The 17,183-nt window shown below is 41.2% G+C and overlaps 2 protein-coding genes across 2 annotated transcripts in view; both read right to left on the reverse strand.

The window, feature by feature from the left end:
• ZNF556 (zinc finger protein 556) overlaps positions 1-16,615 on the reverse strand; it is a gene marked incomplete at its 5' end in the record, with an annotated part of 38,494 nt that extends 21,879 nt beyond the window's left edge. Inside the window, 6 exons of the mRNA XM_081076477.1 lie at positions 9,066-9,354; positions 9,505-9,619; positions 9,712-9,935; positions 14,996-15,707; positions 16,101-16,269; positions 16,573-16,615. Of these exons, the coding sequence (XP_080932603.1) occupies positions 9,066-9,354; positions 9,505-9,619; positions 9,712-9,935; positions 14,996-15,707; positions 16,101-16,269; positions 16,573-16,615 (1,552 nt within the window). The remainder of the gene's footprint in view (positions 1-9,065; positions 9,355-9,504; positions 9,620-9,711; positions 9,936-14,995; positions 15,708-16,100; positions 16,270-16,572) is intronic.
• The window catches only part of LOC308508980 (uncharacterized protein), a 146,150-nt gene that overhangs the window by 116,533 nt on the left and 12,434 nt on the right, over positions 1-17,183 (reverse strand). The gene's annotated exons all lie outside the window — the stretch shown is intronic.

Below are 17,183 nucleotides of genomic sequence, written 5' to 3' on the forward strand. Positions count from 1 at the left end.
ACAGGCAACTTATTTAGGTTTGGGTTGGTGACCTCTGATACCCCCTCTTTTCTCCACCGCTTACATATTTATGTTAGGTTTACTCTGTGTAGTGACTATCTTCCTATAATGTGTCTAGTGGCCCCATGTTCCTGACTGCACCCTGAAAGTTACAACATGGTGAAAGAAAATGCATAGGACTTTGCTTCCTGATTGCATTATTGAGTGGTTGCATTTACTCTATACTTTTTGTTTCCAGACAATTCCATGAGAGAACTAGGCACCTCAGTGTAATCTCTAAATGATAAATTTAATATGTAAAATTTCATTACAATTTTTATATTTGTAAAATTAGGTTACTTTTTTTTAGTCAAACACAAAAGTTTTGTACATATTTCTTAGAAAAAAATCCTAGTAAAACTAGTCTTATATTTGCTGTGTATTAATGAAATCTTTCATGTGCTGACAGAATATGTTAAAATATTCCAATACAATTATTGTCAAATCATCCTACATTTGTCTTTTAAAACATGTTCTGAAGTCATAGTACATAAATATTTTAGATTTCTTTCATTCAACATTTTTTTATAACGTGAAACAATTTCTCCCTTGAAACCACCTATTTGTTTGTAAGGACAAAAGCTTATACATTGGTTATGTCAATGCCCCCTAGCCAAAAACCATGAGAAGTACAACTGCAGTTGAACAAAATTAGGTTTACTGATCTATTGCGATGGGACAACTACATAGCATGAGGAACAACAGGACATCCCAGAAATTGTGTGTTAGGAAGGACTAACAGCAACTGGGCTTATTTCAGGTGGTTTTAGGCTTTGCGCTGAGTTGGCTGTTACCAGGAAGTGTTAACTCAGCAAGTTTTGATTGCTCCATCTCTGTCCTTTTCAAGGACAGCAATGGTCCTTGGTCAGTTCCTGAGAGATAATGAATTCTGAGTCCTTGGGAAATTTTGCTTGATGAGAATGTTTCGTCTGCCTGAGGTCTTGGGCCACACTGCATCAGTTTGACCAGATGCCTTGTGCTAACGAAGTGACTTCCGGTGAATGCCTGTCTTTGTATGCATAAGGATGTAGTGACAATATGTCAGTTTGACCTCTGAGGGGACCAGGACACCGAGTCGATAAACGCAGTTACCTGGGCGCTCCCTGGCTACATGACCCCCATTAAAAATGCTGGAGACCAAAGCTCAGGTGCGATTCTGTGACTGGTGACACTTCATGTGTGCTGTCACTCACCATCGCTGGGAGTGCTGTTCATGCAACGCCACTGAGAAAGGACAGCTCGAAGCCTGCACTTGATTTCTCCTGGACTTCACCATATATGCCGTTTCCCTTTGCTGATTTTAATCTGTATCTTTTCACCATAATCATGATCTGACAGCTCTTCTGACTCCTGTCAGTCTGTCTAGGGTTTCATCACGCCTGAGAATGCTCTTGGGGACATCTGATAGAGGAAGTGAGTATAATTGTGTAATTGGGAATTTTAAGGCAGAAGGCAGACAAAAGGGACTGGGGCTAAAATTAACTTATAAAGAAGAAATCAGGTTTATTAGCTAGACTAGTGGAATATGTCATCATTTTGTGATTTGCATAATTCTTTATTCTGTGTAATGCCATGATTACATAATGATTATAGGCTCTCGCTTTTTCCTTGCTCCATAACAATCACCCAATGGCCGTGTCTGATGATAGTGTTCTGTAAAATTGTTTCTGTTCAACAGAACACCATGGCCTAGAAGTGAATGCCAGGTCAGGTATGTCCCAGTTCTTAAGGGCTGATTTTTCTTTCTCATTATGTAAACTATTGAGTATGCTTACTATGTATCTGGCACTGTTTAATTGTTTTTCATAAATTAACTCTGTTAACATAAGTTAATCCTATGAAACTATAAAGTAGATACTTTTATCTCCTTTTGTGAATTAACAGGCCTACAGATTATAAAGCTAGCAAGTGGTAAACCCAGGGTCAGGATTCAAAACAAGTCCTTCTAGTTCAGAGACCATGCTTTTCACTCAGTGTTAATCATTAAACCTCTTTTTATCTACCAGCCATTCTAAACAAAATCAGGATCCTAAAAGCAGCAAGAGAAAGACAGCAGGTTACTTACAAGGGAGCTACCATAAGACTATCAGCTGCCTTTTCTACAGAAATTTTCCAGGCCAGCGGGAGTGGCAGGAGATACTCAAAGTGATGAAAAACAAGGGCCTACAACCAAGACTGCTCTACCCAACAAGGCTATCTTTTAAAATTGAAGGAGAGAAAAAGAGCTTCACAGAAAACAATAAGCTAAAGGCATTCATCACCACCAAGCCAGTATTATAGGAAATGTTAAAAGGGCTTCTTTAAGCTGAAGAAAGGTGAAAACAAACTAACAAAGGAAGACCAGAAGTATGAATAACAAAATGGCCATAAATATGTACCTATTAATAATCACTTTAAATGTGAATGGACTAAATGCTCCAATCAAAAGACAAGGGTGGCTGAGTGGATATGCTGTTTACAAGAGACTTACCTCAGATCAAAAGACACACAGACTGAAAGTAAAGGGATGGAAAGAGATATTTCACACAAAAGGAAATGAGAAAAAAGCTGGGCTAGCAATACTTACGGCAGATAAAATAGACTTTAAAATGAAGATTATAATAAAAAAACAAAGACTATAATAAAAGACAAAGGGCACTACATAATAATAAAGGGATCGATCCAACAAGAGGACATAACCCTAGTAAACATCTATGCACCCAACATAGGAGCACCTAAACAAATAAAATGGATTTTCGTCTATATAGACAGATCAAGAAAAAAAAAAATTAGTCTTGAAACTAATCAAGGCATGTATGGTAGGCTGTCAATGTGGAAGCAAGAAACAAACGAGTCCTCGCAGTTCTTGTATATACATGTTTGTGGAAAAACTGATGTTAAAAAAGGTAAAGATTTTTATGCAAAGAGGAGAGATTTGGTATAAAAATGGAAATACGGGTTTTGGCAGAAAATAATCCATAACAAGGGAAAGCAGGAAGATGAGTCTGTATTGTTTTCTATGGACAGTAGGGGCATCAGTGAGTGAGGATATGTTCATTAATATTTATTCCCGTCACCTAATCTGTCTTAAGTAATCACTGTTGCAGGAACTGTTCAAGGGTGTTTGTAAATAGTGTGAATGATACACAGTCCTGTATCCATGCAGTTAATAGAGTACTGAGTCTCTATAAAAATAAGGATCCTGACTTTCAGTCGAGATGGCGGAGTAGGTAAACACTGTGCTCCCATCCTCCCACAATGACATCAAAATTAGAACTAAATTATAGAACCACCCTTGAGAACCATCTGAAGGAGGAACAGAACTCCTATGACTAAGGATATAAATAAGCCATGTCAGTACTGATAAAAGGAGTGGAGATATGAAATGGGCTGGTCCTACACCCACATGTGATGGTTAAAAATTGGGAGGAATATATCAGCTGCAGAGGTTCCCCTTAAGGAGCAAGGGCACCCAGCCCCACACTGGGCTCCCCAGATTGGACATCCAATGCTGGGAAGACCAGTCCCCACATATGGCTGTGAAAATTAGCAGGTGTTCTATCCAGGTGAGAGGTAAAGCTGCTGGAGTCCCAGGCATTCCTCTTAAAGGACCTGTACAAAGACTCACTCGCTCACAAACTCCAGTGAAGGGACAGCAGCTCGAAAAGCACCAAGGATGTGTGGGGAGGAATTGAATTGTCTTCAGGGCGAGGGCTGGAGTGGCAGCTCTGACTGGGACAGAAGTGCTGACAGATGCCATTGTTCCTTTGTTGAGCCTTCCCCCCACCCAGCCTGCATGAGCAGGCAGGCACCAAATCTAAGTCTCCATCAACCTGGCTAACACTGCTCACTCCCATCCTGGTGATTCCCTGAGACCCCATCCTACCCAAACCAAGCATCAGCCTGAACCTCTTTCAGTGGCTGTTCCTCACAAGCGGCAGATCTCAGCCCATGCTGCAGACTTTCCTAAAATTTCTCAAAGGTCCACAAATACCAAACAAGCAGAAACTGTCCTTGTCATGCCCTATACCTCTTGCTAAGCAACCCCAAGCCTGGCACTAGTGGCAGCCAGCCTCAATTCACAGCTTAGCCTCTCCCAAGTGCCTCCAGGTCCAGCACAGGCAGCTACCAACTACAGATCACTTTGTAGCTCCTACCAGGTGGTCACGGGCCAGATACAGGCAGCAGCTGACCTGGGCCAATACTGGAGCTCCTCCCAAAAGGCCCCAGAACCAACACACCACCTCCTGTTTAGCTTCAGACCACACTAGAGCACCACCCATTTAGCTCCAGAAATTACACACCCAAAGGATAGATTCAGCAAGCCCCCGAGCCCCATAAAATGAATCCTGCTGGGGGGCGGGGGGGGGTCGGACCCTCCACAACAGCTCGTCTGCTGTAGTCAGAGCCAGTCCTCACAGCCAGTCAACCTGAGGTTCAGTCCCACTCACTGACATGCCAGCAGCAATCAAGGCTCAACCACAACAGGAGGACACACACAAGGGACACACCTGGAGCACCCAGCTCAGGTGACCAGGGAGTTTGTGCCACTGGGCCCTACAGGACCCCTACTACATATGGCCATCCTGCCAAGACTGGAAGACACAGCAGATCTACTTGATACATAGAAACAAACCCAGGGAGGCAACCAAAGTGAGGGAATAGAGAAACACCCCAAATGAAAGAACAGGACAAAACTCCAGAAAAAGAACTAAACAAAATGTAGACAAGCGAACTACCAGACACACAGTGCAAAACACTAGTTTTATGGATGCTCAGTGGACTTAGGGGAAGAATAGAATTTTTCAAAAATGAGGGTAACTTAAGGACTTCTGGGACATCAAGTATACCAACACTTACATCATAGGGGTACCAGAAGAAGAGAGAGCAAGAGATTGAAAACCTATTTGAAGAAATATTGATGGAAAACTTCCCTAACCTAATGAAGGAAATAGACATACAAGTCCAGGAGGGGTAGTGACTCCCAAACAAGATGAAAACAAAGAGGCCCACACCAAGACATATTTTGTGTTCTTTAAAAAAAAAAAAAAAAATTCCTATTCCAAATTCATGGAGATGACCTCTCCTGTTTTCTTAAGTTGTTTAAGATTCACATTAATCTTTAGTCCACTTGTCAAGAAGTTTTATGTATGGCATGAATTGGAGATTTACATTTTATTTCCATATAAAATTCCTAAGGGAAAGAGGTAAACACATGACCCAGCAGATCCATGTTTGTTGCTGGGAACGCTCTCAAAAAAGGGGTAGTGGTGAAACCACCAAGTTGACTCAGCTTAGATCCACAAGAAGGGAGGTGTGCAAAAGCGCGGGAAATTGTGATCACAAAGCCAGGAGGCACTAAGTGAGCCTGCTGTCCAAAGCAGCTTTATTTAGGGACACTAGCAGCCGTTTGCCAGAACCCAAGTGTCTGAACTATCAGAACCCTGATTGGCAAGACGTACAGGAGCCCCATGTGTGTGCTGGCAGGAGGTGCCTCAACTGCAGTCTTAGCCTGAACAGCTCACTAGTTTCCGAAGACACATGATGCCTGGAAACGCTTGAGCTGGCTTAACCCTCTATTGAAATCTGATTTACGCTCTCTGCTACCATCTAGTGATGACTACTGGTAACATACACCTAAACCTCGGGAAATGACAACTAAAGAAAGCCTGTGTTACAGGTTTGCAAAAGACACTAAATAGCAGTTATTAGAATCCAAGCCAAAAGAATATCTTTGTCCTTTTATGACTTCGTTTTGATTTTCTTTTGGAATGGATAAAGAGCAGATTTACTGATGGTGAACTAAAAAGGACACTTTTGCTAATAGGGGTGGGGAGATACCGTCCTGCATTGTGTTAACACTGCTATTTGCTGTAAACTTCCCTATGATCCACAGGATAAGAAGGTATGGTAGGCCCTGTAAAAACTAGTTAGCCAAAAGAACACTCCAACTGTGTTGGTTCACAAACTGGCTCCTGGACACAGAGGGCAAGGAGAGACTGAAGAGGCAGGGCCCTCAAGACTGGTAGGTGGCCGTTTTAATTAGCAAGGGAAATTCCTTACAAGGTAAGAGCTGTAGATTTCCACACCTATCCACCAGAATCTTCAAAGTTTATACCTAGGCCTTCACTGGGTTCACTCATGGATAAAGTCAAGATGGTCTCAACAACACCTTACTCACCCAAGGCTATGTCCTTGGAACACCTCCCACTGTGGGAAAAGTAGGCAGAACATACTTTCCAAGGACATGGGAGGGGGTGAGGAGCCTCTGATTGCCTGGGTCAAGGTCAAGGGTCAGCAGCAATTATGTCCTCTTGATTATCTCCTCCAACAAACTGGTTGGAGCGTGGAGTAGAGACGTCAATACCCAGCCCTGGCCAAACAGCAGATCTGTTAGCAAAATAACTGTTGTTTTAATCTGTGGGTTTTGGAGTGATATTATTAAGCAGCAGTAGATACTCAAGCATAAGATACTTCAGCATAAGATGACATGCCCTTCCCTTCACTCCTGCGGAGACTGGCTGTTATTGTATTAAGTATGAATTTGGATCTGAAATTTGAAATTTTTAAATTGCGGTAAAATACACCTAATATTTACCATCTTAACCATTTTTAAGTATACTGTCCAGTGGCATTAAGTACATTCACACTGTCGTGCAACCATCCCCATCATCCATCTACAGAACTCTTTTCATATTGCAAAACTGAAACTGCATACCCATTTGTCTGATGGCGGGGCAAAGGTATAAATAATGGCCACCATAATAAGAAGGTATCTTAAGACTGACATACAAAGCAGGCAACTCCATAGCATATAGTGGAATTTATTTATTTATGGGAAGACCAGACTGGAGCAGATAGACAACTCAGTAGTCTGCACAAATTATTCTCTGCTAACAGACTCATTACAGTACTGTTTTTATAGTATAACTCGGGCACTAATGATTGACAAGACTAAGGGACAAAGAACATAGTACCACCAGAGGCCATACTTCCTGGTGGTCTTTTGATGGGTGATTGTTTATAATCGATATTATAACTAGTTTGATATTTATTTCAGTTGTCATGCCATTCTGGCTGTTGCTAACAAAAATATTTATGGCTATACTTTACGGAACACAGATAATCCTCAACTAGAAGACTTTGATATGCTTGCTAAGGAAAGTGAAGTTGGTAAAAGGTCAAAGCATGAAAATTAAAAACGAAATGAAATACAGGATACAGAGATGAAGTTGGTTTTGTTCACATCTACAACTTTACATCATTAAATAATAACTACCCATTGCCTCCCACTGCTGGCAACCAAACACCATTCTACTTTCTGTCTCTATTTGTTTTTTTGTGTGTCTGGCTTATTTCACTGAGCATAACGTCCTCCAGGTTCATCCATGTTATGGCATTTGTTAGAACTTTCCCCCTTCTTAAGGCTGAATAATATTCCATTGTATGTATACGCCACATTTTTTTTATCCATTAATCCATCGATGGACAGTTGGGTTGCTTCCATCTTTTGACTATTGTAAATAATGCTGCTATGAGCATGGATGTACAAATATTTCTTTGAGTCCCTGCTTTCAATTCTTTTGAGTATATACTCAAAGTGCAATTGCTAAATCAAATGGTAATTCTATTTTAATATTTTGAGGAACTGCCATACTTGTTTCCATAGCAACTGCACGATATTATATTTCCACTCACAGTGCACAAGTTTTCCAATTTGTCTACATCCTCACTAACAATTGTTATTCCTGTTTTCTTTTTTTGTAGTAGCCATCCTTAATGTGTATGAGGTGATTGAGACAGTTGAATTTTCAATCACTTTAAGAAATTTCTCCATGAACAAAATGAAAAGGCAACCAACAAAATGGGAGAATATATTTGCAAGGCATGTATCTGATAAGGGGTTAACATCCAAAATATATAAAGAACTCACACAACTCAATAGAAGGGGGGAAAAAGCTGAAACAATCCAATTTAAAAATGGGCAGAAGAATTGAGTAGACATTTTCCAAGGAAGACATCCAAATGGCCAACATTAGGTTATTATTTATTATACTCAGAATAGGAGACATAAACAGAGACAGGAAACATCACAGTCGTGCAGGAGACTCATTAACACTCCTGCCTGAACACAACTTGGTGACATGGACAATCCCAGCCATACCCACGAGGTCCCGGAGACAGAATCACCCAGACTTTAGAATCTGAACATAAAGGTACGCACACCCTCAGAGATAATGGTACCTACAGACCTCCCCGACACACAAACACAGCCCAGACCCTATGCACCCCTTCCCGTTTTCATTTTCTTCTTAGGACTTATCACCATTCGATATACTTTAGAGTTTGATTACATTTCCTTATTTTTCCCCCAGAATTTCAGCACCAAGAGGACAGGGATATTCCCTCTGTTCTGATTACAGCTAAACAGACAGCACCCAGTACAAAGCCTGTTACATATGAGGAAATACATTCTCATTGAATTGCATAACTCTCACTGTGCACAAAATCCGGTCTGCACCCACCCCGGCCCCAGTCTCTGTAACAACCTGTAGGGAGGTGGTAGTTACCGGGCTAGTATCTAAAAACTCTAACATTTTTCAGTATCTAAACTGTCAGAAGTTGTGTTTGCTTACAGGAAGTGAAAAGGATTCCCTACCGCAAAAGGAAAAGCGCCGAACGCAAAGACCAAGGTGCCAAGCACAAAAACCAAGATGGCAATGGGGCATCGTGTGCAAAAAGCACCAAGTGCAACAGAATAACTCAACATGCCTAAAAAAGAATTTAATCACTCCACAGCCTATAAATATAGAATGCTGCTTCCCAGCCCAGGTGGTGCCCTTAGAACACGAGCTCACTTTTCTCCATTCCTTGATCAAAGAATAAAGTTTCTCTCTGCTTTACCAAACTCAGTCTCATTTTATTGGCTGAAATGGCACCGGGCAAAAGGACCTCAGTTTGGTTCCCCCACCCGGAAGGGTCAGTAACAGTGGTGTCATCACCCCCTAGGGTAACTGGAGCCTGCGACTCCCCGGGCCAGGGCCCACCTGCTTCTGGCCCTCGCGGTGATTTAGGTTTCCAGCAGGAGGGGGTCACTCCTTGACATCTCCGGTTCCCTTGCTTCTCTAAGGGAGTTGGGCCAAGAGGACGTCGGCCCCGCCCCCATGCCCGCCCCGCCCCCTTTTGCCACGTTCTCCGCCGCGGCGCCGCGGCTGCCAGCGAGGCTGCACTTTTCTCCAGTTTGCATCCCCACCCTGTGGTCCCGGCTAAGCTCCCACCGTTCGCCCTGCAGCCGTCACCATCTGCCGTCACAGTTGCCAGCACCCCTGCCACAACCTGCCACGGGAGAGTGAAGGTCTCTTACGCTTGGCTATCTCATCTTCCCGGGGCAGGCAACCTCCGGGACCAACGAGCCTAGCGGGAGCTGGTGGATAGGAGTAGGAGCAGGGTTTGCGGGCTCCTCAGCATTTCCGGCCCCGCCCTGACCTGGGCTGCATAGTCCCCGGCTCTTCCAAGCCCTGTGGGGGCAGCCTCTGCCGCGCAGCATGTGTACGCGTGCAGCAGGCCCAGGGGTCTGCGCGGCCCCAGTGCGTCCGCGTCCCTGCCGGGAGTAACCCGAAAAGCGGGATGCCAGAGTCTCAGGAAGCTTTTACTCTAAGCTGTTGGGGTCCACCGGCGTTTCCCGTCCAGCACAGGAGCACGATGTGAGGCAGGGAGGGTCCTGAGGAGTCTACACCGGGAACTGCCCAGGAGTTTGCAAAGGAGGACATGGGCGGCGCATGCGCACCCCGGGCCTCCGCACACGGCGGGGCGGGGCGGGAAGGCGGGAAGGCGGCGGGAAGGCGGGAAGGCGGGAAGGCGGCGGGAAGGCGGCGGGAAGGCGGGAAGCGGGCGAGCGTGAGCGCCAGTGCGCACTGCTGTGGGCGCAGTGCTCTCCCTCACAAACTGCTCGTGTTATGTGTTGCGACTGTGACAGATGCGAACTCAAGTTTGTTTAGCGGGGAAATAGGGTGTGGAGTTCATTTGGGACCGTGTTGCCCTGGAAGAATGTGAGTCACCGGCTCCCATTTCTCCCGGAGTCTTTGACCACGGCCATGTGGAATTTCTGCACAGAAGTGACGGCTAGACGAGCTCAAGGGGTGGATCCCCAGTGAAGTTCTGAAGTAATGAAGATCGGGACCGGGTTTGAGCTTGAGATGTCAGGTGGCCCGAACTGAGTTGCAGATGGTGCCGGAACAGCACCTGGTGGGAAGGCCCAAGTACAGGGAAGCCCCCACCCCCACTTCCCTCCAGGAGGAGCCCCTGTGGAACTCTCTGGGATTCCTTTGAAATATCAAACCACAGCTCGCCACAGTTTTGGCCCCAGGAAGTTGGTGACACGTTGACAAAGACACACACAGGTGGTTCCCTCTCACTTCTCTCAGGTAACGTGGTGAGGGCAGGTGTGACTGTGGAGAGTGTGTACCAGCTTCAGACGGCTTCCCATAAACGCCTGATGGGTCACGAGTCTGAGGTGGAAAGGACTGTTATTGCACATCTAAAAATCGAGCTTTGGGTGGGTTTAAATTTCCTCTTAGTTCATAAGAGATTTTTGTTTTCTACTAATTCATTTAGAAGCAGAAAAATTCAGGTTGGAAGGATGGCTCAGTTGGTTAGAGCCAAGCTCTCGACAAGGTTCCCATTCGATTCCCACACGGGATGGTGGGCTGCGCCCCCTGCAACTAAGATTGAAAATGGCAACTGGACTTGGAGCTGAGCTGTGCCCTCCACAACGAGATTGAAGGACAATGACCTGGAGCTGATGGGCCCTGGAGAAACACACTGTTCCCCAAAATTCCCTAATAAAAATTTAAAAAAAAAGAAATTACTGTTAAATATTTTTTAAAAAAATAAAAATAGTAAACTTCCCAATTAAAAGTGTAGTTCCATGGGTTTTCATAAATGCATACAGGCACCACCATAATCAGGATACAGAACACTACTTCACCCCAAGAAAACAACTTCCTAATGCCCACGTGTAGACAAATTTTCCTTCCACTCTTAACTCCTAGTTCTCTATACCTCTGCTTTTTCTAGAGTGTCATATAAATGTAGACTTTTGAGTACTATGTTTGAAATTTGATGTTGTGTTTTGAAAACTGTGTAATTATAGTTGTTCTCCAGAGTTGTTTTGAGATTTAAACACTTCAACAGTGCCTAGACAGGTGATGGCCACATTAGGCCTTCAAAATGTTGTATTATCGTAATGGTGTGCATAAGCTTCAGCAGAACTCAGCTCCTGTGCTTAACTTTTGTCATTTGTAAAATGGGAAGGATGTTGAGGGATGACCAAATGAGGTAATAGTGATTATGAAATGACACTAATCTCTGCAGTGCTATGACAGCAAGAGTGAACATGGAAAAAGACAAAGACTAGCCTTCATTTGTCCTTTAATTAAACACAAAGCTGTTGCATTTTTCTCTTTCTTAACATGTAGTGCAAGTCTAAGCATATGGAAACAGTACCTGTGAAAAACAAAATGGGCATTTGGGGCTTTGTGGAATATTAAAACAAAAGTCTGCCCATTCTTCTCCTATAAAGGGGCATTATAAATTTCCTTATTGGAGGATGTCTAATAAATTGGGAGATCACTCAAAATGATACCCCATTTGCAGCTCATTTCAATCATTCACCTTTTGCCATTTATAGCTTTTCTTGCTTCTACCAGAAAATCAGAGTGGACTCTCAAAGATATCACTCTGTTCATAGGGGAAGACTCAACAAGGGATTAGAATTGTGCAAGTAACCACAAAGCTTCCTCACACTGTGAAACACTGGTTTTCTGCAGAACAAATTTTGTCAGGACAAATGCCAAATGTATAAGGCAATTTCAAATTCACAAGGATGTTAAACACAAACACCCACACACCGTGGTTCAAATTAATTTGAAGCCTCTGGTCCCAGGTACCAATGTCCAATCTCATAAACATATATGTCATGCACTAAAAAATTCAACCTTTGCAAAAATGAGGCTGAACTATCTTCATTTTTATGGGAAATAGTAACATTTAACTCCATGAATGGAGGATTGTTTCTGTACCACTGTCCACTACCTACTAACACCTTTGAAAAGTTCCAGAAATAGTGTTTAAGACATATTAGTGTGAATATACATGAATTAATGATGATAAACTCACTCATTGAGGCCCGTTCCTTCATCCTGCATTCCCTTTCAGCCCCCTTGTCATGGTTTATATTTTTTCTTCATTCTGCTTTCATATTATCCAATAAATTTTTAAATGTTTTTCATCAGGATGTTTTTATATCCTTTGCTAGACTTATTTAGTACTTAAGTTGATTAAAAAACATTGTTTTTACAACTTTGAATAAGTTATATTAATAAAATTATAACAATATAAGAAATAAAATTTGCTAGAAAAATGCCTAAACTTGTATGGTGATATTGACTGAGAATGTATAATGCTTAAATTCACTAAATTACAAAGTTTATTTGACAACTCATAGTTGCAATTTTTAATATACCTTTTCAGTAAATGAAAAATAGAGCCTGACATTTGTTAGTATACAACTTATTTGAAAACACAGTTAATAGGCTATACTTCAGAAATACTTTACATATTTACATAATATACAACTTACTTGAAAACAGTAAATAGGATATTTCTCAGAAACACAGCCTTGTTCAACCAAAAAAATACACATTTGTTTCATCACACATCAGTCTTAATAACTAAACACATACTGAGGGATTGTACTCAGCTCTGAGTAACAGAAAACCCACACAGTCTGCCCGATATGTCAATACTGTGCTTATTTGTCTCACAGAAGTACTGGGTCAGGGCAGCCACTCAACAATGCAGTAGAGAAACACAGCACCATGTGATCTTATGGCTGTGTCACTCACTACATCTGTTGTGTGGAATCAGAAACAGAAAAGCATGAGAAATATGAAGAGCATGAGGTGTTCACTATACAAATTAGACTTTATATATGGTAAGATCTAGAGAAAAGAGAAGTCAGAGCATGAGATAAAATCAATAGCCATGACACCCCCATCAGTGGCCTGGTAGATAGCATCGGGCCTGCAGGAAAATGCAAACTGTGAACATCTAACCATGGAGGAGTATCCATGATGGGAAAGTTAATAGGGAGGGATGTCTGTGGAAGCCTACCTACCCCTCTGACAAAATACAACTCAACCAGTCGGTATTTGTGTTGAGGATACTTTTGTTTGGCAGGGCCAGCAATCATGAAAACAAGTTGGCGACGGGGGTCCACAAAGTCCCTATGCATCTGTCTATCTCCCTGTACAGTGATGGCTCAACAAACTGAAAAATTGCTTTTTCCAAATCTAATGTAAGTTGGGCTATCACAGAATTCTATCATGGAATCATATAGAGAAGGCATCTTGGGAAATGTAGTTCCTAGCCTTATCTACCATGTTTCCCTGAAAACAAGACCTAGCCAGACCATCAGCTGTAATGCGTCTTTTGGAGCAAAAATTAATATAAGACCTGGTCTTATTTTACTATAAGACCAGGTATAATATAATATAATATAATATAATATAATATAATATAATATAATATAATATAATACCTGGTCTTATGTTGTTTGCTCCAAAAGATGATTAGAGCTGATGGTCTGGCTAGGTCTTATTTTCGGGGAAACACGGTATGTTTCTATAACACAAACCAACAGAACCATCTTCACCTCTAGATTTCTTTGTCTCTCTTCTCAATTCAAAGCTATGGTCCAATTCCCAGCCAGAAGCAAGGACAAAGAGCATATAGCAACAGATAAAAATAGTAGTTCATATGAAGCTATACTCCTTCAAGACCTTCTCATATTTATAAATTTCTGCCAACTTACATATTTACAAATTTGCTAGCCAACAAAATGGAAAAATGGTCCTTTGGCCAAAAAAATTGCTGAGCATACATACCTTATGTAAGTAAAAAGTGTTAACATTAAAAATTGTAGGTTCTCTCAATAAAATAGTAAGGTGAACTATATGTAATGGGTAAATGATATCCAGTTTGGAACACACAGAGCCAGTTAAAAAAAAAAAATCCCAACAAATACCATCATTACATTGGTTGCTAATGGCTCCATCCTTTCAGAATAATAAAAAATATTTATATAAAAATTAAACCTAATGCATATTTAAAATGCACTTCAAATCACCCCAGTTGTAACACACTTCAAAGTGGAAACAAAAAATTATTAACTGCATTTATGAGGAAAAAAAATCCACTATATATAAAAATTTGTATACTATAGCAGTACTTAGAGAATTCTCATTTTGATGCTTATTTGAAAAAGAAATGGAAATTAATTTGCTAGCGTTCCACTTTAAGGATGAGATGTGATCAAGGCAGTAACATATTTTTAACTTTTGTAAGAGTTCTCTCCTGGTGTGAATATTCTGAACTATGATACAAGAAATAGTTTCCATCAGACTTTCCCATATTACTTACATTTATAGGATTTCTTCCCACTATGAGTTCTCATATGACATTGAAAGGATTTGGAACAACTAAATGCTGTCCCACATTTTTCACATTTATAAGATTTGTCTCCAGTCTGCATTCTTATATTTTTAGAAGAATGAGGGCCCACTGAAGGCTTTCCCACATTACTTACATTTATAGGTTTCTCTCCAGCGTGCTTTCTGACATGTTTGTGCAAGGATGAGGACCAACCGAATGCTTTCCCACACTTTTCACAATTATATGGTTTCTCTCCTGTCTGCATTCTTATGTTTTTGGAAGAATGAGGGCCAAATGAAGGCTTGTCCAAATTACTTACATTTATAGGTTTCTCTCCAGAGTGCTTTCTGAGATGTTTGTGTAATGATGACGACCAACCAAATGCTTTCTCACATTTTTCACATTTATATGGTTTCTCTCCAGTCTGCATTTTTACATTTTTGGAAGAACGAGGGCCAAATGAAGGTTTTCCAACATTGCTTACATTTATCGGTTTCTCTCCATTGTGCATTCTGACATGTTTATGTAAGGATGAGGGCCAACCAAATGCTTTCCCACATTTTTCACATTTATATGGTTTCTCTCCATTGTGAATTCTCACATGTCTTTGAAAGGATGTGAGCCAATAATAGGCTTTCCCACACTGCTTACATTCATAGGGTTTCTCTCCAGTGTGCATTATCATATGTACTCGAAAGGATTTGGGACAACTGAAGCCTTTCCCACACTGCTTACATTCATAAGGTTTCCCTCCACTGTGCATCATCACGTGCACTCGAAAGGACTTAGGACAACTGAAAGCTTTCCCACATTGCTTACATTTGTAGGGTTTCTCTCCAGTGTGACTTCTTATATGTCCAGTGAGGGAATGGGAACGAATAAATGTTTTCCCACAAAATTTACATGCATAGGGTTTCTCTCTACTGTGAGTTTTCACATGATTACTTAGGTATGAAGAACAACTAAAAGCTTTCCCACATTCCTCACATTGATATAGTTTGTGTCCAGTGTGACTTCTTTTGTGCCTCTTAAGGGATGAACGATGCCTGAAGACTTTTCCACACTGACTGCATTCATAAAGTTTTACTCCAGCAGGAGTCTTCTTGTACAGCTTAGGATTTGGAATATGGCTGAAGGTTTCTCCATATTTATTATTTTTATTATTTTCACAGACTCTCTCCACCGTATAATTTCTGCTAAAAAAGGGAAGCACGTTATTAATGGTTTGCACATTGATTTATTAACATTTATTAATGAGTACTGCAATTACATTTTACCACCTTCTTTATAAATGGAGGTTTTCTGTCCTGTTTGAATTATTTCAAAGTGGAATAAACTGAATCCTTTGGAAGAGGGCTTGACCACAGCCCATTAGAACAACACTGTTTCTCATATATATAGATTTCCCTGATACTTGTTTTCAACTGAATTATCTTTCAATGTATAAGTCACATTTTTAAAAAAATGAGAGGTGATAATATTCTCTGTGAACAAATAAATTTAGAGATATGTTTTTGTTTTGTTTTTAATTTCATGAAATACTATGATTCTCTATTAGAATACTGCTTTTTCTCCTAAGTGCAACTCACCTCAAATGTCTCCCCCTGTTGCGCTTATTTGCATCCCAATTTTCTTCTAAAAGGAAGTCCCAAGAATCATTTTTTGTGAACCTTGCTATTTTCTGTTCATTGGATAATTTTTCTCCAAAAATATCCTGCTGAGAAATGGACCCACTGGTTTTAAGTTGAGTCTCATCATCTGAAACAAAAAAGTGAACAAATCTTATGAGGAAGTAAGTCACCTGGGAGCAAAGAAATACATTCAGGAGTTTGGCATTTTAGGACTTCATTATTAACAGGCACAAAAGATCGAAATGGTAGGCAATTTAATACACACAGAAAAACCATCACAAGGTTTCAAACAACAAACCCCTCTGTGCCCACAAAGTGACCTACGGGATCTTAACTGTCAGATCTCGTTTACCCACACTAATGACATTAAATGATCCTAAGTCTTTTAAACAAGACAAAGAAAAACACAGGTTAATATATAGACTTTTACTAGAGAAATTATTAGATACTAGGTCCATGACAGCTGTGACCATGTCTGTCTCATTTACCAATGTACGAGGTCTGGTCTGACAATTAAATTTGGAAACTTGTTGCAACGATGTTGCTAACCTTTTTTGATATCAGAGGGATTATTTATTATGAATTTGTACCAACTGGACAAACAGTTAACCAAGTTTATTATTTGGAAGTGCTGAAAAGGCTGCGTGAAAAAGTTAGAAGACCTGAACTTTTCACCAACAATTCATGGCTCTTGCATCACGACTATGCACCAGCTCACACAGCACTGTCTGTGAGAGAGTTTTTAGCCAGTAAACAAATAACTGTATTGGAACACCCTCCCTACTCACCTGATCTGGCCCCCAGTGACTTCTTTCTTTACCCAAAGATAAAGGAAATATTGAAAGGAAGACATTTTGATGACATTCAGGACCTCAAGGGTAATACGAGGACAGCTCTGATGGCCATTCCAGAAAAAGAGTTCCAAAATTGCTTTGAAGAGTGGCCTAGCACTGGCATCAGTGCATAGCTTCCCCAGGGGAGTACTTCAAAGGTGATTGTAGTGATATTCAGCAGTGAGGTATGTAGCACTTTTTCTAGGGT

The sequence above is a fragment of the Rhinolophus hipposideros genome (assembly GCF_964194185.1).
Source record: "Rhinolophus hipposideros genome assembly, chromosome: 16".
NCBI lineage: Eukaryota > Metazoa > Chordata > Mammalia > Chiroptera > Rhinolophidae > Rhinolophus > Rhinolophus hipposideros.